Here is a 21097-nt window from a genome sequence, read left to right on the forward strand (position 1 = left end):
TCGGGAATTTCCAGACAGAACGCTGGATCCTGAAACACTGGGAGATGTGGCCACAGGGTGCCTGAATTCCCCTAGCAAACAGCTGGATGGAGCCGAGTGGCGGCTGTTCCCTCCAAAGCCACATCACCGCAACTTCCTCTTTCCGACCCGACCCTCACTCACTCAAGCAGTTTCTGACATATCCGAAAGACAGGGCATGCCAAACACCTATTTTGCACACTTTTAAATGGCCACTCCGTCTTCTGGTAGCAGTTGACTGAGGCCAACCGTTGAGCCCCATGACTTCAGGCCTGTCTGGCAGTTCCTAACACTGTTTTACATTGAGGTGTTTCCATAACGAAGCTGATAACTTCAGATCTGTTGACCCCCAACCTAGGACTGCTTATTTACTTCTACCAACATTATTTGCAAAATATGACCACAATTCCCAACCAATGCCTTCTCTAACTGACAGCTGCCTTTTGGTGTTACTTCCTAGCCACAGAAGAAATAGGGCATTTCTGTCCATGTTCTAAAGGGTATTTTTCTCCCGTGTACCTTTTCATAGTAAAGCTTGCACAGCCAGCACAAGCGGCTGGCATCCTGGGGCAGTCCAATCCAGCTCCCTGCTAATGAGCCTGGGAAAGCAGCATACGGCTGAGGTTACTGAGGTCCTGGCCATGTACACACAGAAGACGTGGACGGAGCTCCGGGATCCTGGCTTTGACCTCAAACAGCCCCAGACTTTGTGGCCAATTAGGGAGTGAACCACCAGATGGAACCCTCCACCTTTATCAGTCTTTCAAATAAATAAATCCTAAAAAAAAAAAAAAAAAAAAAAAAAGTCAACAGCCACCATGATTATCAAATGCTAAGTCAAAAGCTATTAGTAAACAAAGCTGCCACGATGCTGTTCCTATGAAAAATACAAAATCCAATGTGTAAACAGACACAAACTAGAAGCTGAATGACTCAGAAGTGACGGTAATGGCTAACCCTCCCTGCACACTGTAGCCAGCTCTGGGAGTCGGCTTTACGGCAGCAGCCTTACCAAACCCTAAGAGACAGCCCGTCCCCATTTCTCGCACAAGCAGAGAGCAACGAGTAACCAGCCTGCTGTCACTTAGCTAGGACCTGACAGGGCTAGGATTAAAACCCAAATTCAGTTTAGTCCAAGAAGTTAAATGAGGAGCCGGTGCTGTGGTGTTGTGGGTTAAGCCATCGCCTGCAGCACTGGCATCTTATATGGGTCCCGATTTGAGTCTCAGCTGCCCCACTTCCGATCCAGCTACCTGCTCACGGCCCGGGAAAGCAGTAGAGGAAGACCAAGTCCTTGGGCCCCTGCCACCCATAGGAGAGACAGGGATGAAGCTCCTGGCTCCTGGCTTCAGCCTGGTCCAGTCTCGGCCATTGCAGCCATCTGGGAAGTGAACCTGCGGATGGAAGACCTCTCTCTCCCTCTCTCTCTGTAACTCTGCCTTTTAAATGCATACAGAGAAACATCATACCCCCAGCCCTTCCCCTGGTGGAGGAATGAAAGTTGTAGTGAAAAGCGGAGGAGCTGGGCACCGGTGGCAGGACAGAATCTTCACGACGTGATGTAATCCTGCTCGCAGGGCAGAAGGCAGATGTAGGAGGTCTCATTCCTCGCCCGGAGGTGAATGGGTTCCTACAGAGCCAGCCCCACAAGCCCAAGGCTGGCTCTCCGCTGGGGCCCTGCTCCCACAGCACACACGCCTTATGGTATCATCTGCTTCCAAGTTGGCGTGGTGGACGGCTTCCGGCTTCCTCCACTCTCAGCCTCCATGTCTGACTGCTGTCCATGTGGATTTGAAGTTGACCTCTGAAAGCAGTCATGTTTCAGGCCCCACTTGTTTTACACAAAGGGCCAAGTGGTGTCTGTGTTGAAATTCATGTTCGCTTCTAATTTCAGTTATAATTAGTTTTTACATTTTTTTGTATGTAAAATTGAAACTGACTCCAGCATATTAATCACATAATGAAAAAATTTTTGATTTTACAGTATGCAAAAAAGCCCAGAATTACAGAATTAGGAACACTGTCAATCTGAAGCGGAAGCAGAATTCATTAAAGTCATGTAAAATTCCTCGTTTCTCCTTCAGTGAGCAGCGGTCTCTCCTACAACTGATGTCATGAACACCGAGTGCTGGTACAACATTCCCTTCCCCTTAAAAATTCTTTCCTGCTCCAGAGAACATAAGTGTGATACAATCAATTATGTAATAACCCACAGGCCAACACAGCCTGATCACATCAGTATACACGTGGCAAAATGCCTTTTTAAATCGCCTTCCAATCATTTAGAGTATGTTTATTAATTTCTAAAATGAGGAACATGTATGAAAAAACCATCTTTTGACTTTAGTGATTCATTCTTACTGTATGTATACAACAGTCCGCTTTCAACGTCTCATGGAGGTTTCACATTTTTAATAAAAGGACCCCGAGTTCCATTAAATATTAGAAAATACAGTTCTCCTTTATCTTAATAATACATTGACATGTTTCAAATTTCCCACAGTTGGCACCTACAGTATGAAGGATCTTCATCAACAACGTGAAAGATGAAATGGCTAGGCATTGCTCCTCACTGTGGTTTTGTTTCTAGAGGAAATCTAACTGCCACATACGAGTAAGAACCCCCTTGTTTAAGTCCCATTCGTATAACCTTCCAACTACTATGACGAAGATTTTTTTTAGGTCCTGGCCCGAGTAGCCAACACAGCACCTGTCACCAGCCTACAGCAGTGAGTGATCTGCTGTTTGAACAGGAGGCCCGTGCCGCTGCTTTACCCACAATCACAGCCTCCCACGATCCCCCTGAAGGAGCTCTGACAAACCAGTGTCCCATCAACGGCCCAGCAGCCCCACCCTAGAGAAAGGAAAGATTTGAAAGTTAAGGCCTCGCAGGAACAGGACCTAAGTAAACCTTGGAGCGCGCTCAGGCACCCCTTAATGGCCACGTGCCTGAGGGCTGCTGCTGAGGTCCTGAGCTGAGCCCACCCTGTTCGCTGGCTTGGCGACCCCGCTCCTACAGCCGAGCGGGACCGCTCAGGGGCCCGTCTGCTTTGGATTTCCCCCTGGATCAATTTTGCAGTCTCGCAGAATCAGCAGAGAGGGCCTCCCTCGCTAATCCGGTCCCACCTCGGACCCAGCACGGGCAATGACTGCAATCCTCTTGAGTTCTGCTCAGACAAAACCACCACGGCAGGGGCTGGAAACTCTTTCCACAGCAGGAAAGACATCCCAATCCAGGGTGGCAGAGCTGTGAAAACACAAACCGGCGTCTCCGACTTCTACCTTTTGATCCTGGAGTCATTTATTGGGATTACACACAGAAAGGACTCCTTTCCCTCTCAGTTTGGTAAACACTGGGACTAACATCCCCATGTACTCCTAAAGTCATGGGGCGACTTTAGGATTCTCTCTGCTACTACCCCAGGTCGTCCCGAAGGGGTTAAGCTGCTTGCCCAAAGTATACAGTAGCTAGAAGAACCTCGAGCATCTCCTCCACTCAGTCTCTTCCCTCGCCGGCTGAACCAGGCAAAGTCGATTTCCACAATCACACCATCGGTGGTGACCCTACCTGGTCCAACCCTACCACTCCCCTTCAGGACTTCCACGAGCCAAAAGGTTTTAACGTGTGCCTGGTTAGGGCTGTAGAACACTGTCATATGGAAACACTTGTTTATCAACATTTTATATGCTTTATTGAAAGTTGACAAGTGCAACAGTTAAATACAGTGACACCTTACAACTGTGTAGAGAACATGCACAGAAACATACGCATAGAACTACTATACAGGCAATATGCAGAACCCTCCTGGGAAACCCTTCTCACTAGCTAGCACTGATCATTCACCAGCTCCACCCGAAGACTTCAGCGGAACCGGGATTCGCTTCGGGACTCTCAGCAGCCGGATTTCAGATTACACAAAGTGACTAACTGTGTGCCAAATTCTGACAATTTGTAGGTGTGATTTTTGTCATGTAGCCTTTATGTCAATTTCTATATAAAAGACAACTCACACCTCTTCAGCCAGCCAATGAAACGTCTACATGTTCAATCTGTACAACCTAAATAGTAGTTACAGTCCTCTATGGTACAAAATAGTTACACTACATACACAAATATACAATAAGCAAAACAACCTTCCTGGAGAGATAGCCTGGGTCCCAGCTACCTGTCACTGTCTTGTCACTCTCATGGTTTTGTGTCATCCACTGTTTTAAGAGGCACAGTACTATTGTGTGGATTCAGGTGACAGTCGTCGATTTGTACAATGAGCTACGTTCCCCCTCGTCCTAGTCACTCGGACCTCCCTTTCGGGTCCCTCCTGGGGAGAGGAGAGGAAAGTCCAGTGGGGAGCTCCAGCCCCTCGTGACCCCATGCGGAACGCTACGTGCAGGCAGGAGAGAGGCTCTCGGAGCGGGGGGTGGGGAGCGGGGCAGGGATGGAAAGGCGCCCGGCTCCGCAGCGTGAATTAGGCCACTTCTCAGGTATCTGCCAAGCTGCACGGGGTCCCAGTACATCCATGCTAATTCTCTGGTCAACCTTTCATTCACCCAACTAGGAAATTTCTTCAAGCCGAAAGCATATGAGTGTTTAATACTGGGAAAAAGAGAGAATGGCATATGTCAGTCTCACGTCTCTTTTTGCAGCGAGCAATGAAATGGGTGACTGTGGAGGCGGATTCTCCCTAGGACATCATCTTCCGGTCTGTTCAGTTCAGACAGCAGCAGCCAGTTCTGCGGGGGCATAGGAGGCTATGCGGTTGGTCCTGAGCCCTGGGACGCTGGCTGGGCAGGGGGCTGTGTGGTCCCCTGTGGCTGCGTGGTGGCCGGCGGCGACCCAGTCTGCAGCTGGGCCTGAAACTGGGCGAGCTGCTCAGGACTGGCCAGTGTCTTCAGCAGGTTGTTTTCCTGCTCCAGCTGGGAATTTTTCTCTATCAGTTCTTTGATTTGTTCTTTGAGGACCTCCACTTCCTCTCGAACCGCATACATCAAATGGCTTTTCACCAGATCCTGCAAGGAGAGAAAGAAGAAACTGTTCAACTTGGCGATTCCTTGGACTTGGACTTTTTTTTTTTTTAACATCCTAGTTTTCCTGGCTCCCCCTAACCACTCGCATATCCGGCCTTGCCCGTGCATTGAAAAGCCCTTCCACAACTGTACAGTAGTTAAGTTCGCCCTGTGCGCGCGATCACACGCTCTAAGAGTCTATGCCTCCGTCTACAGACGTCAGCCAGGAATGCACAGGGCGGTGCTCGCCAGCGGAGATGGCAGAAGGCACGGGGACTCTCCCGCCCCGGGCCCAGGCCGGCCGGGCAGCCCGCGGCGCCCCCGCCCCCACGCCCCTCCCTCCGCCCGGGGCGGCGCCGCCTCCCTCAGCACCGGCTGCAGCCAGTTCCTACAGAGCATGTTGCCGCATTTTCTTCCCTCCACCCCAGCCGCCCCCCCAACCCCCGCCCTTTTTCGTGATTAAGCTGACATCACAGAAACCTGGGCAGCCGGCGCGGCCAATGGGAGCCCGAGTTATTTATAGCCCCGAATTAAAGGTTCGGAGTTTGCCTAGCAACAGTGGGCAGAGAATCCCGTGAGAAGAGCCACAGGCGCTGCTCCAATAACAAAGGGACGGCCGAGGCGGAAATAAAAAAAAAAAATAGGAGAAATCCAAGCGCAGGCTGAGAACACAAAACTTTTCTCGGGTTCTTCTTCTCGGGGCGGGATGCGTGTGCGCAGCGCCTGGGGGTCGGGGGCCCCTTCCCCTGGATCCCCACTACCGGGGGCCCGTCCCCCGCTCCGGCTCCCTAGGCCGGCCACGTCCCCACAGACGTGCCCGGGACCCGCTGGAGGCGCTCCCCTAGCAGCCGGGCAGCACCTCTGGCTGGAGGGAATCGGCCAGGGCCCAGCGCCTCCACCGCCCCCGGGCCCCTCTCCCCCAGCGCCCCGGTGTGCGGAGGCAGCCCCGGCCCTGCTCCCAGGGCTGGAGGCGGCGTCCACCGCATCCGAACTTCGGGGACCTACGGGTTCCACCCCAAGGCAGCCTGCTTTTTGTGTGTGTATGTGTGCGTGCGCTGTGCCCACGCTGAGGACAAATGATTTTTTTTAAAGCAGTACATACCATCGCTTGCTCGATTTTGTTGTCAATAGCTACCACACTTGCACCAGAGGAGCTGAAAAAGATAAGAAAGCAAATGGATCATCGATAAATGGAATTTGAAATATCCTAGGTTAAAAAAAAATAAGGGTCGCCCAGCTATGCTATCTCGCTAGCGTTATTTTGAATATTCGTCAGTCCCTGTGTAGTGTTATCATCGTTGTCCAGAAAACACCAGCCGCTCTCGAACAAACATCCAGGCATTTCCCTATTTCAGTGAGCCACAAAAGGGCTAAATTACATAATGTAGGGAAAAGCCTGCGCTCTGGCTGGACCTGCAGAAGCACGGCTATTCGGCACCTTTCAGAAAGCAACAGCCACGGCACCGTCCTCTCTCAGCCATGGACAAAGGAATTAGCCTGGCTATCTTCCACCTGCATTATTACAAGCATCTCAAGAGTAAATGCAAAGAACCGACCCCAGCCGGCATTTACCTATTGTCAAGTCTCACAGAGGCGTTCTCAGTCCCCAGCAAGGACGACAAGAAAGAAATTGAAAAATGTCTCAGTTGGTAAACTCCTAGATCCATCGCCACTGGTCTACACCATTGGGATTTCATGCAATTGCAGCCAAAAACACCCTCACGGAAAAAAAAATTTAAAAGAAAAAAAAATAAAAAGGGAACACCAGCAGCTTTGTTCGAGCTAGATTAAAAATCTTCGCGCTTTCTGCAGCCCAGGGAGAAGCAGAACACAGCAGCCCTAATTTAAAGACACCCGGCTTCTGGGGCTTGGCGATGCCAGGGGAGATGCAGATCCAGAGCTGTGCGGAGAAGCCTCCCAGACAGGCGGCCAGGATCCACTCGGATCTACACCCGCTCTCCCGGTCTCTGTGCAAAATATATGCAGGGAGGAGCGGCGCCGATTGGCCAGCGCGCCGCTGGGCCCGCCCCTCGCCTTCCCCGCCCTCCGCCCGCTTCCCGGCCTTTCTCCCCCGCCCCCGCCCCCAGTCTCCAGATCCCGCTCTTTGGGCGGGCTGGCCCAGGCCGCGCTCGGCGGGGGCCGGGGTGCGGGGCCGCCGGCGCTCCCACGGCCTCGGGACGCCTGCCCGCGGCTCGGGCAGGACACTCCGGGGCCCCCGAGCCCCTGCACGTGCTTACGTTTCAGGGAGTCAGACCCCGTCCTGGGAGCTGCCCGTCCCCGCGGCGGCTGAACGGCGAAAGCTTCCTATTTGCAACCAGACCCGTCTGAGCTACTGGGCATGCTCAGTCCTCCTGCTAAAGACTTGGAGGAGCTGGAGTGTCTCGATTTCAGTTATCTGGTTCTTACAGGCGACAGGGATGGGAGGATTTTATAGGCGGCTTTCTTTATCAGGATAATAATTGTATTGCAGGTACATACATATGTAATATGAATACCAGTCAATTTTAGGGGGAAATCCTATTAGTTTTTTGAGAGCTATTACCTTTATCAAATCTATATCCTCTTTGCTAGACATATAAAAATAGCCAGAAAGGCCTTCAGCGGACGGAATCCAGTGGATCTTCCCTAAACGCCCCTGCAAATCCCTGACGGTACTTCCTCACCAGTAATTAAACAGGCCTGCTTCCGTTTTATAGCTAGACAAGTCGATCCGCAGGTTGAATACTACGTAGATCTGTTGTCAGTAAGTCGTTAGGCGACTTTGTCGCAATTACGGGGCCTTCCTCTAAGACTGGATCCTACCAGCCTTCATAGGATTGGAACAGTGTAAGGAGCCTATTGAAAGCACACGACCCCTTGAAGTCAGTCTCTGCCTGTTCCTAGTGTCCACAACACCTAGTGTCCTCGGCACCTGATGGAGGCTGAAAATAGTTAAATAGCCCAGAGATGCCGCAGGCTCACTTCTGTTTCACCCTAGGGGCAGGCAGACCAACAGAACTGCCTTCTCCAAGACAAAAAAATTCCCTTCTTCAAGACAAAAATCAAGAGATTTGTGTGTCAAATAGCTTAAACTCTTACAAAATTTCCTCTATTAACTTGGATGCGCCAGTTAAGGTCACAATTTAATATACCATAAATCTAAGGCCTGAACTTTACTTGACTGCTTTTGAAATATACACAGTTTGCAATGCAATACAGGAACGAAAAATTTAACCTCGACAATACTGCCCTCTAATGGCAAACTACTGTGAAAACAAAAAAATCCACAAAGTGTGTGGGGAGGCCTCTCCAAAGCCATAGACAAGTTTCTATCTTTTGTCATCACAAATTCCAACACAGAATTTGAGCACAGAACATACATATTCTGCACACACACCAGCACACATGTGATACATACAACCTTCGCCTCCAAACGAGTACTCTCCCTCTCTCAAGAAGCATCCTTTCCTAAAACTGCCCTAGGCCCTTTTAGACAGTCTTTAAGTTGACCCAAAACCTGCAGGGCAAAACTGTTTGCAAATGGTCTGGAGGGATTAGGAGCCAAATCTAGTGATGTACTAGATGATGCAGAGAATAATTCTCTTTGTTAAAAAGCAAAGTGTGACAAACTAGATACATCTATAAGAATTCTTTTCACTATAAGGTTCATATTATGCTCCAAACTTTAAGGCTTTGCTTTTAAGTAAACAATAGTATTTGGTAGTATATCTATGATTCATAAAACTTATGTGCATTGTCCTATATTACATGCATTTTTCTGAAGGCAGCACCCATTTTCAGTAAAATGGAACCGAGTAAGTTGAAGCCTAAAAAATTATAATAATTTGGGAATCAGGCCTGTGATCCCCATATCTACGAATGCTAAACAATATTAATTACTACATGATAGTTTCTATATTTTTAAAGTTATGACTAAAACTGTGCGATAAAGTCTATTTGCCTATTTTAACTGAATGTCAGCTTCACAAAAAACAGTACTAAAGAAGAGCCACCTTAAGCTGTAATGAGAGCTAAGCAAAGCACAAACCACCAAGGTCATATAAGGAAACAAATCTGTGATTCCCAGCTGGAGTTTTACAAGATTACTGAATTAACGGAATTTTATTTATTCATGCTGTTCTCGAACATAAACAGAAATAACCTGATTATATTTTTATTTCATCCATTTCAACTGATTATCCACTGCAGTGAGCAACAGAAGCAAATACAAGCAACCCCAGTTCACGCAACCCATTTCCCTACTCAAGGATATAGTGGCTATTGCCAATATGCTATTTTAAATAAAACTGCAAGAAATATCCTTATACACACATCTTTCAGAGTGTGTGTGATGTGTGTATGCTTCTGGAGAATTCGCTGGGCCAAAGGATATACAACCAAAAAAAAAAAAAAAGGATTAGAAATCAAGTCTTTTCACAGAAATGTGCTAGATTCCTTTAAAATGAGATTTTATATGAAGCCAAAAGACATAATTTTAAAAAGAAGGCAAACAAAAATGCAAGAAAATGCTTGGATTAGAAATGTCTGAGGCACAACCAGCTGCAGCTACATTGAAAGGTTCTGAGTCCTGTGCCTGCTCAGAGATCACCAAAGACCTGCAGCCAGCACAGGAAAACACTCCAGCGCCTCCAGGCGAGACCTAGGAAGGCAGCGGCCATCGCTGTGGGCGCACGAGCAGAGACAGAGGGATCTCACTCCTGGGGCGGGGAATGTGGAGCACAGGAAACACCCCAGCCTGGTGAGGTTGGGGTATTTTGCTGTTGTCTACCTAAAAGCCTTCTGGGATGGATTTCAATCCACTCACCCCACGTACTGATATGAGGAGAAGCCAGCAGAGGCAGGGACATTGTACTTCTACGTGAGTGACGCAGGCTCTTCTTCCAAATTTCATCCGACTTGGCCAGGACGGCTATAGGTGGGAGCCCCCCACCCAGACAGGACAACCCATTTCTTCCCCTGTCCAGATTCCTGGCAAATCTAAAATGATGGCCAGAAAGGTAGCTAAGGCACATCCCCCTGCCCTGACTAGATCCCTGCTCTCTGGGGACTCCCAGGTCACCTCCACTTTGTTAGTTTGCTGGGAGCAAGGGTACCGGGTTTAGCAAACAGAACTGCAGCATTCCCAGTTAAACCAAATGTGGTACAAACCAAACACACCGTGAAATACTATTCAGCCACAAAAAAGGACAACATTGTGTCATTTGCCACAATACAGATGAATTTTAGGTGAAATAGGCCAGGCACAGAAAGACAAATATTTGTATTACATGACCTTACTTGCAGGTGGAATCTAAGAAAGTTGATCCCATAGAAGTTGAGAATATATGATGGTTGCCAGTGGCTGGGATGGCTAGGGAGGACGTTGGTCAAAGGACATATGAGGAGGCTTTAAAACATTTAAGGAAAAATGGAATTAAAAGGTAATGTGCATTTTCCATGAGCTTTGGGAAGCTCTTTCATGTGGTTACAGTTAGATAGAAAGAACAGGTTGAAGAAATCTGTCGTATAGTATGGTGACAACAGTTGATGATGATAAACTGTATTCTTGAAAAATGCAAAGACTGAATGTTAAGTGTTCTCACCACAGAAGGAACTATGTGAAGGAATGCATGTGTTGGTTAGCCAGATTTAATCATCCTATGATGTACAGGTACTTAAAAGCAGCACGTCGTACACAATAAAAACATACAATTTTATCTGTGAATTAAAAAGGAAACATAACAGATAAACATCAAATAATGTCTTAGTGTTGGGCCCCACATGATGTCAGAACAAGAAGCAAGAAATAAATCTAAAGACAAAGCTGCTAAATTCAGTCGTATTTTAAATGTCGATTGATTTCCATAGACATGTCGGGAGAAAAGTTGAAAAAGACTTTCAAAAAGTCGAACAAAAGGGAAAAAAAAAAATATTGGAAACTGCAACTTAAAAGACTTAAAGGATGAATCTAGGAGGTCCCAATTCAAAATAGGAAGAATTCCAAAAACACAGAACAGAGGGAAAGGAGTTATCAAAGACAGAACTGAAGAATTTGTTAGAACTGAAGAGTGTGAAAGTGTCCAGATTAAATGAGATGACCGAATGCCCACTGCAAAGCCGTGTTAAAAGTCCTACAGCACAGCACGTTGTCCTGAAACTTCATATAGGAGGATAAGGACACAATCTTAGAAGCTTCCAAAACACAGGAACCAGCATCACACTGGTTTTTGCTGGCTGCTGGGAAACAATGCACAAAGTGCCTTTTGCATTCTGAGAGATAAAGGTTTTTTTTTTTTTTTTTTTTTAATCTAGAATTCCTCACTGGGCCAAATCATCATTTGAATGTTAAGGTAAAATAAAAACATTTTCACCCCTTGTCTGTGTCTCTCCCTCTCTTCCCCTCTTCCTTTCAGTAAATAAATTAAATCTTAAACAACAACACATTTTTAGAGAATTCAGACACCAAAATGGAAGAGCAAATCAAGAGAGAAAAGAAGGCCTGGAACATAGCAAGCAGAGACTCAGATACATGAGATAAAGAAGGGAACCAGCAGGCTGCATGGTGTCACCTAGAGGGTGACAGACACCAAGCAAGCCTAACCAGCAGGTGGCCTGTCCCTGGTCTGCAATGCTGGGGGGGAGACAGAAGATTCCAGGCATACACACATACTGATTACCTAACACCTCTGAGCACTGCCAGTGGGCAGGGGAGCTACTGTTCAGTACATAAAGGAACAATTAGATAACATGCAAAGGCAGTTTTGCAAGAAAACAAATGGAATGCTCATAAAATTTACCTTTTTTTTTTTAAGTTTTCTGTTAACTTTTTTTTAAAAGATTTATCTATTTATTTGAGAGGCAGAGTTACAGACACAAAAGAGAGGGAGAGAGAGAGTTCATCCTCTGGTTCACTCCCCAAATGACCACAATGGCCTGAGCTGGGCCGTCCAAGGCCAGGAGCCAGGAGCTTCTTCCAGGTCTTCCATGTGGGTGCAGGGGCCCAAACACTTGGGTCATGTTTTACTGCCTTCCCAGGCCATTAGCAGGGAACTGGATGGAAAGTGAAGCAGCCAGGTCTTGAACCCGTGTCCACATGGGATGCCGCACCGCAGGCAGAGGCTTAACCTCCTACACCACAGCGCCAGCCCCATAACTTTTAAAAGTTAACCTTATAGGGAAGGTTGTAGAAAGAACACTCATGTGGTATGGAAAGTTTAAAGTGTTAAATTGTAATCTACTGTGCACCTTCACTATGACATTTAGAGTTGACAAATCAAGAAATAGTATAAGGATAAATATATGAAGAGAGAGGTAATTATGAGAAAAGTAACAAAAATCAAAAAGTGGCTGCCTCAGGGGAACAAGCTTGAAGGAGTGAAAAAAGGGAGCTGCGAATTCTCATTTCTATTCACTTTATTTGATCTTTAGGTATGCACCTGTGTCGCTTTGATGTTAAAAAGTTTAAAGTAAAAGAGAGACGCAGAGAGAGTAAAGGCTCCAGCTGAGCACTCCTGGCGCTGGCCTGGCACCAGGAGGAAAGGAGCCCGCCCACAGGCAGCAGGACAGATTCCAGGAGTCGGGGCGGGGATCCTCGGTGCCATCGCCCCTGTGAGCGAAGAAGAAAACACTTCCATCCCCTGGGAGGATATTGCCTGAAGACAGGGGTGGGGGTGGGGGTGGGGAGGAGTGGGGGGGAGTGAGGGGGAGTGGGGGGTGTTGGTCCTACACTAAAGGGCATTTGGTCCTCTACAAAATGGTTTAAAAGGAGATCCTAAAAAGGGCCAACATATTTCTAAGTTACTTAATTTTGTCTCAAACTAAAACAAGTTCAAGCATACTTAATAAAATAAAGTCTCCAGCATCCCATAATTAACAACGTCTGGCACTCAATAAGAAGTACCAGGCACATAAACAAGCAAGGAAATATGAGTCGTAATGAGAAAAATCAATCAGAGTGACCCAGATATGACAAAGATGATAGGCTCTGTAGACAAAGCCGTTAAAACAGTTATTATAACTATATTTTATATGTTCAAGAAGGCAGAGAAAAACATTAGCATATTAAGGACAGTGTGAAAACTATAAAGAAAACTCAAATTAAGTTTATCAAGATGAAATACACAATGTTTGGGGAGAAAAATACACAGGATTAGCAATAGAGAAGTGTTAGCAATATTCTAGCTATAACAACTATCCAAATAAAATATTCTAGCTATAACAACTATCCAAAATAAAATATTCTAGCTATAACAACTATCCAAAATAAAAGACAAAAAGTGAAACAACATAACAAAGCAACAAGAAGCTGTGCAATAATTTCGAGCAACCAAACACCTGCACTGAAGTCCTTAAAGAACAGAAGAGGGGGAAAATATCTAAGAAATAATGGCAATCTTCCCCAAACCCACTTTAACAACACAATAAACAACATAGACAAGAAGCCAACTGAACCCCAAGCAAGAGAATCATGAAGAAAGCTACCAGGCCTACCATAACCAAATAGCCTAAAACCAGTGATAAAGAGAAAATCTTAGCCAGAGGAAAAGACCCAGACTGGGTACAGAACAGCAAAGCTAAGAACGAGGGCAGCCTTGTGTTCGCAGTCAGCGCTAGAGAGACGATGCTGTGGCAGCGTCCCTCCAGTGTGGGAAGAGAACTCCCACCTGCCGACCTGCAATTCCATGCCCAGCGAAAATAGCTTTTAAAAATTTTGAAACAAAATTAAAACTTCGTCAAATACACAGATCCTGAAAATGCTCATTGTCGGCAGACCTGCACTGCAGGGTATGTTAAATTTAAATCTTTCACACAGAAGGAAAATGATACTAGGTGGAAGCTAGTTTTAAATCTTTAAAATGGTAATTGACAGGGCTGGCACTGTGGCATAGTGGGTAAAGCTTGGTATAGTGGGTAAAGCCACAGCCTGCAGCACCGGCGTCCCTTATGGGCGCTGGTTTGAGTCCTGGCAGCTCTACTTCCAATCCAGATCTCTGCTATGGCCTGGGAAAGCAGTGGAAGATGGCCCAAGTCCTTGGGCCCCTGCGCCCACGTGGGAGGCTCCTGGCTCCTGGCTTCGGATCAGCGCAGCTCCGGCCATTACGGCCAATTAGGGAGTGAACAAGCGGATGGAAGACCTCTCTCTCCCTACCTCTCCTTCTCTCTCTGTGTAACTCTGACTTTCAAATAAATAAATAAACCTTTTAAAAAATATATGGGGAAGTAAAATGTATGTCAAAAACAAAGACAGGGAGCGGGGAAGAAAAGCATCCTACTGTACGGCTGGTAGACGGTGATGTTTAAAGATGTGCACGTGCTGAGTATCCTTTATCCACGGGGCTTGGAACAACAAATGTTTCAGATCTCATTTTAGAATTATCTGCATATAAGTCAGAAGACAGCTTGGGGATGGGATCTAAGTTATGACAGGAAATCCATTTATGTTTCATAGATCCCTTATACATACACTAGAGGTCATTTCATAGCAGAGATCTGGATTGGAAGTAGAGCTGCCAGGACTCAAACCAGCGCCCATATGGGACGCCGGCGCTGCAGGCGGCAGCTTTACCCACTATACCAGGCTTTACCCACTATGCCACAGTGCCAGCCCTGTCAATTACCATTTTAAAGATTTAAAACTAGCTTCCACCTAGTATCATTTTCCTTCTGTGTGAAAGATTTAAATTTAACCTGTATTTTGAAGGCAATCTGTCACATGAGGTCAGATGTGGAGTTTTCCACTTCATGGCATCATCATGTTGGCACTCAGTAAGTTTCAGGTTTTGGAGCACTTTGGATTTTGGAATTTTACTTTAGGAATGTTCAGTCTGTTCTACAAACTCTAAAGCTAATAAGCCAATAAAGAAAGGATAAAATGGAATGATAAAAAAGCATAGGGGCCGGTGTTGTGGCACAGTGGGTTAGGTGGCTGCTTGCCATGCCAGCATCCCAGATGGAAATGCCAGTTTGAGTCCCGCTTCTGATCCAGCTCTCTGCTTATGTGCCTGAGAAGGGTCAGAAGACGGCCCAGGACTTGGGTCCCTGCCACCCATGCAGGAGACCAGAATGGAGTTCTCAGCTCCTGACTTTGGTCTGGCCCAGACCTGGCTGTTAGGTCTGTTTGAGGAATGAACCCGGGAATGGGAAATATCTTTTTCTCTCCCTCTCTCTCTCTGTGATGCAGGTATTCCATATCTGCCAAGCTACTCTCATTAAGACAGTGCGATACTGGTGGAAGCACAGACATACAGAATAATGGAACAAAACAGAGAAGTTGGAAATAGATTGACATACTCAGCAAATTGATTTTCAACAAAGAAGTAAAGGCGATTCAATGCGGGAAAGCTACACTTTTCAACAAATGATGCTAAAATGACTGGATAACAATATGCACGAAACAAAACAAATCCAACTTGGTACATTCCTCACACTATATGAAATATTAACTTGAAATGGATCACTAGGCCTAACTGTAAAATCTAAAATTATAAAACTTGTATAGGAAAACATAAGAGAAATCTTTCAGACCTTGTCTTTGAGTTAGCAAAGATTTCTTAGATATAACAAAAGCATATCCATGAGAGAAGAAAAAAATCAATAAACTGCCTGAATCAACATGAGACTTCTCTTCTTTGCAAGACAATGCTACAAAAATGAAAAAAAAAAAAGGTACAGAAATTAAATATTGCAAGCCACGTATCTGGTAAGAGTCTTATATTAGAATACATGAAGAACTCAAAACTCAACAACAAGAAAACAAATCAATAAAAGAAACCAGCAAAAGACTTAAAAAAACATATTATCAAAGATTTATGGATGGTAAATAAATGCATGGCAAAAAAAACCCTAACCATCATTACTCATTATAGAACTGCAGACTAAAATCATAAAGAGATACCACTACACATTTATTAAATAGCTAAAATAAATAAAACATTTTCAACCTGAAAATACCAAATGTTGATAAAAAGGTGAAGGAACCGGAACACTCCAGGATTGTTGGTGGGAATGCAAACTGCTAAAACCATTTTGCAAAACAGTTTTGTGGAAGCTTATAAAATTGGACACATGCTTCATAAAACCCAGTAAACCCAATTCAATTTATTTACCCCAGAAAAATAAAAGCACTACCACAGAAACCTGCATTTGAATGCTTAGAAGGGTTTTATCATAATCACCCAAAACTGGATACAACCCAAATGTCATTCAACTGAGGAATGGATAAGCAAACCATGATACACCCAATGGAGTACTACTCAGCAATAGAGAGAAATGACTACTGATAGAACACGGATGAACCTCAAATATACTATGCTAAGTGAAGCAGCCAGACTCAAAAGCTTGCAAACTATATGATTCCATTTCTATGACATTCTAGAAAAGGCAGAGGGATCGGGACAGAAAATACATCAGAAGTTGTCAGCACCTTGGAGCAGGAAGGGAGATGTTTGAGGGTGACTGAACTATTTCACATTGGCGGCATCCTCAGTATTATTTTTCAAAACTTGTGGGACTATATACAAAAAAGGGAAACTTCACCTAAATTATACCTTTAAAAATAGCTGGCGCTGTGGCATAATAGGTTAAGCCTCTGCCTGCAGCACCAGCATCCCATATTGACACTGGTTCGTGCCCCAGCTGCTCCTTTTCCAATACAACTCTGCTGCAGCCCGGGAAAGCAGTGGAGGATGGCCTAAGTCCTTGGGCCCTGCACCCATGTGGGAGACCCAGAGAAGCTCCTGGCTTCTCATCAGCTCCGCTCTGGCCGTTGTGGCCATTTGGAGAGTGAACCAGTGGATAGAAGACCTCTCTCTCCCTCTCTCTGTCTGTAACTCTACCTCTCAAATAAACAAACTCTTTAAAAAATGGAAAATAAAAACAAAAACAATGTCTGCCTCTAGATAGCAGGCTGGAAAGAATAAATATGGAGGAACTGTACTATTTTTTTCTGTGAATTCTATTTGATCTTTATATAGATCTATGCATTTTGAAAACCTATAGTAAGAAATACATAAAATTTACCATCGTAACCATTTTTAAATTATAATTCAGTAGTACTCAGTACATTTACGTTGTTCTGAAGCAGTTCTCCGGGACATTTTCATCTTACAAATCTGAAATTACCCATTTAAGGGTTCCCTGTTTCCTGCTTCTTCCAGCTCCTGGTAACTTCATTCTACTTTCTGTTGCTATGAATTGGGCTATTTTAGACACCTGTACATGTACTATTTTGATTAAAAGTATTTTAAAGTAGAAGCAAACAAGAAAAAAGCTATTTAAAAAGATATACTACAAGGACTCGCGCATTTGATTGAGGAGATCTAAAGCTCCCTATTTTATATAACTAATTAAAAAAAGGACTTTTTTATTTGAAAGGCAGATTTAGAGAGACAGAAGGAAAGAGATCTTCCGTCTGCTAGTTTACTCCCCCAAATAGCCACATTAGTCAGGGCTGGGCCAGGCCAAAGACAAGAGCCTGGAATTCCATCTGGGTCTCCTACATGGATGACAGGGCCCAAGTACTTGGGCCATCCTCTGCGGCTTTCCCAGGCACATTAGCAGGGAGCTGGATTGGAAGTGGAGCAGCCAGGACTTGAACCAGCACTCATATGGGAAGGCAGCACTGCAGGCAGCATCTTAACCTAATGAGAACACTGGCGCCTGTTTTATAACTAATTAACAGCTCTGTAATCATATGAAATGCATGATTGGACTTTAATTTTAACCTATAATTTTACTTTGTTCTTAAAGCTATTGAATTTGTTGGTGATCTTCAGAAGAACAAAAACAGACATATTAAAAATAATAATACAAAATCCCATATTAGTATTAAAAGACATAAAACTAAGTATTTTCTTTAAGTATGAGAATTCTTTTAGAGATTTATTTATATGAAAGTAAGAATTACAGGCTGGCGCTGCGGCTCACTAGGCTAATCCTCCGCCTACGGCGCCGGCACACCGGGTTCTAGTCCCGGTCAGGGCACCGGATTCTGTCCCGGTTGCCCCTCTTCCAGGCCAGCTCTCTGCTGTGGCCAGGGAGTGCAGTGGAGGATGGCCCAAGTGCCTGGGCCCTGCACCCCATGGGAGACCAGGAGAAGCACCTGGCTCCTGCCTTTGGATCAGCGCAGTGCGCCGGCCGCAGCGCGCCGGCCGCGGCGGCCATTGGAGGGTGAACCAACGGTAAAGGAAGACCTTTCTCTCTGTCTCTCTCTCTCACTGTCCACTCTGCCTGTCCAAAAAAAATTAAAAAAAAGGAAAGTAAGAATTACAGAGAGGGAGAGGGAGAGGCAGAGAGAGAGAGAGAGAGAGAGATCGATCTTCCATCTGCTGTTTCACTTCCCAGATGGCTGCAATGGCCAGGGCTGAACCAAGCCAAAGCCAGGAGCCAGGATCTTCTTCCAGGTCTCCCATGTGGGTGGCAGGGGCCCAAACACTTGTGCCATCTTCCACTGCTTTCCTAGTCCATTAGCAGGGAGCTGGATCAGAAGTAGAACTGTCGGGACCCAAACCCATACCCATATGTGATGCTACCATCACAGGTGGTTGCTTAACCTTTGGCACCACAATGCTGGCCCTTAAGTAGGACAATTTTTGAAATCCTACAAAATGCTTATAAATTTATAGATAAACTTTGTTCATTTATAGATATATGTATGATACCCAAGGCTCTCTCTAAATGTTTTTCCTGTATTTTTCTCTCTCTAAACATTTGATTATTTTAATATTGCTATAATTCTAGAAATAATTTCTAGTTCTCCCATAACTATCTGCACATGTCTTTATTTTGGCCTTTATCTTTGCCTTATTTAACATAACTACTAATTCCAAAAATCTACTTACATGCTAAGAAAGACTCAACGCCTTTTTTTTTTTCTTTTTAAGAAAAGATGGTAAGGGGGCAGTTATGGTGCAGCAGGCTAGGCTTAGGATGCTTGGGATGCCCACATCCCATGTTGCAGTGCTGGTTCGAGGTCCAGCTACTCTGTTTCCGATCCAGCTTCCCGCTAATGCAAACTGGGAAGGCAGCAGATGATGACTCAAGTACTTGGGTCCCTGACACCCACATGGGAGAGAGACCAGGATGGAGTTCTGGCTTCTGGCTTCAGCCTGGCCCAGCCCCAGCTGTTGCTAGAATCTAGAGAGTGAACCAGCAGATGGAACACCTCTCTGTCTCACTGTTACTCTTTCAAATAAATCAATCTTTAAAAAATAATATAATTTTAAAAAGATGGTCAGGAAGACTTTACTCAAGAGGAACTGCTCCAATAGGACGTCACAGTACAACAGGAAGGTCTTAGGTCCTAAGACATGGAAGTTTACATTTTTCAACTTTGTATTTACATGAAAATAATAAGCATTTCAAAACCAAATGTTTTCATTAATTACCACTTCCGCTAAATTGTGAAATGAAGGGCCACAGACAAAAAAAAAAAAAGGCATCACAAATTGAGAAGCCAAATGGCATTCTATATAAAACATCTGAAGAAGTAAAAAGTTGGCCTGATTATGATTTGTTTCAAGAACCTCAGGCAAGTCTCCTATGGAAAATAAATAATATTTCTATTTTACTTTTATATAGCTTTGGAAAATAGATGTGTTGAGTTCCTCTTTCATTTTTTGTAAAGTAACTACTTACTTAAAGTTAACTTTCCATACTAAATTCCAGAAGGTATGTGTCTAACCACTTAGCCTAGCAGTTAAGCCACCCGCATCCCTCACTCAAGAGCTTTGATTCAATTCCCACTCCAGCTTCCCACCAGTGCATTCCCTGGGTTAATAACTGAGTTCCTGCCTCCCACAGGGGAGACCTGGATTGCATTCTTGGCTTTTGGCTCTGAGCCCAGATCATCGCAGCCACTGCGGGACGTTTGGGGAGTGAACCAGCAGATGGGAGCTCTCTTTCTCTGGGTCTTTCTTGTCTCTGCGTCTGTCTCTCTCTGCCTTTTAAAAAAAAAAAAAAAAAAAAGAAAAGAAAAAGAAAAAGAAATTCCAGAAGGTAACAACTATGGTGAGCAGATACTAACCATTTCATTTTCTACAGGCCCACTTAGGACCGTTAGAGTTGGAACTAAACAGTCAAGATGAATTCACGGGTGTTAACACAGCTACTGGATGCCGAATGCAGTATGAGCTTGGGTAAGCATTAACACACTGGAATCGACTGTTTTGTGCTAGGGACATGTGCTTAATAAGTGTGTCCCCTTTGATTAAAGGACACGTTTCTTATGGTTTCTGCGGACATCAGCCCTTGACTTAAATGGTGCCCGTGGGTTACTTTCAGTGATCTACTTAGAATTTTAGAGCTGAAACGGACCCTGGAGATCACTTAATTCTAATTCCTTTATTCTATAGCTTTAGAAATGGAGGCTCAATGATGCTAAGTGTTGTGTCCAGCGTTGTCTGATTAATTGTAGGATGAAGCCCAAGGCCAGCTTCCCACTGAGCATCCCGTACCCAGGGATTCCAGACCCACACAGATGGACACTACACCAATGAATCTCACCACTGGAAAAGTGAAGAAGTCATAAAGTGGTGATCCTTCCTGTTGATCTCAATGAGACCACGGTAATCTTCCGAAGTCACCCATTTCACAGATGCAGAAACCGGCTAGGAGATGGAGGTCAAAACTGGAGACTGATGCGGCACTTGCCCAGCCACAGGGTTTCTAGCCTGGTTCGGAGGGGGCGGCCCTCTACAGCCCACTGTGGTGCTGGACAGCTGACAGCAGCACACTGGTCAGCCCCAGAGCCAGCAAGCTGCACAGTCCCAGATATGGAAGTGAGCAAGGCTCTCCACTGGCAGCCCACCTGCTGACTTTCCGTATGGGAATGTGTCCAAGGAGGATCATCACACTGCGCTCTCATGAACCCCATACTTCCTTAGGAGCTCTCAAGAGCTACAAAAAGGGCCAGAAGGAGTCCAAGGGATCCAGAGAGAACCGTGTTCACTTACAGAGAAGGGCTGCCTCCCCAAGGCTCGTGGCTGGGTATGAGAGGGGCAATGGCTTTAGCAGCACATCCCTCTGACAACCCGTGTTGTCCCATGAGTCCCTGCGAATATTTACTGTTCATGGTTGCCACCGTGAACCTCCCTTCCAC

General features: G+C 45.4%; 1 protein-coding gene across 3 annotated transcripts in view; it reads right to left on the bottom strand.

Moving 5' to 3' along the window:
- Nucleotides 1–3687: 3687 nt before the first annotated feature.
- The window catches only part of TSC22D1 (TSC22 domain family member 1), a 121163-nt gene continuing 103753 nt past the window's right edge, over nt 3688–21097 (bottom strand). For 2 of the 3 annotated variants that reach the window (XM_008260000.5, XM_070048780.2), the window contains 2 exons: nt 6125–6176; nt 3688–5025 (listed from right to left, as the gene is read on the bottom strand). In XM_008260000.5, coding sequence (XP_008258222.3) covers nt 4768–5025; nt 6125–6176 — 310 coding nt within the window. In that variant the 3' untranslated portion in view covers nt 3688–4767. Of the gene's footprint in view, nt 5026–6124; nt 6177–6594; nt 6977–21097 lie in introns of those variants that run through there. The other variant, XM_051850037.3, reaches the window with a different exon arrangement.

Source organism: Oryctolagus cuniculus, chromosome 9 (assembly GCF_051225735.1).
Source record: "Oryctolagus cuniculus isolate XC-2025 breed Fujian yellow rabbit chromosome 9, ASM5122573v1, whole genome shotgun sequence".
NCBI classification, from domain to species: Eukaryota; Metazoa; Chordata; class Mammalia; order Lagomorpha; family Leporidae; genus Oryctolagus; species Oryctolagus cuniculus.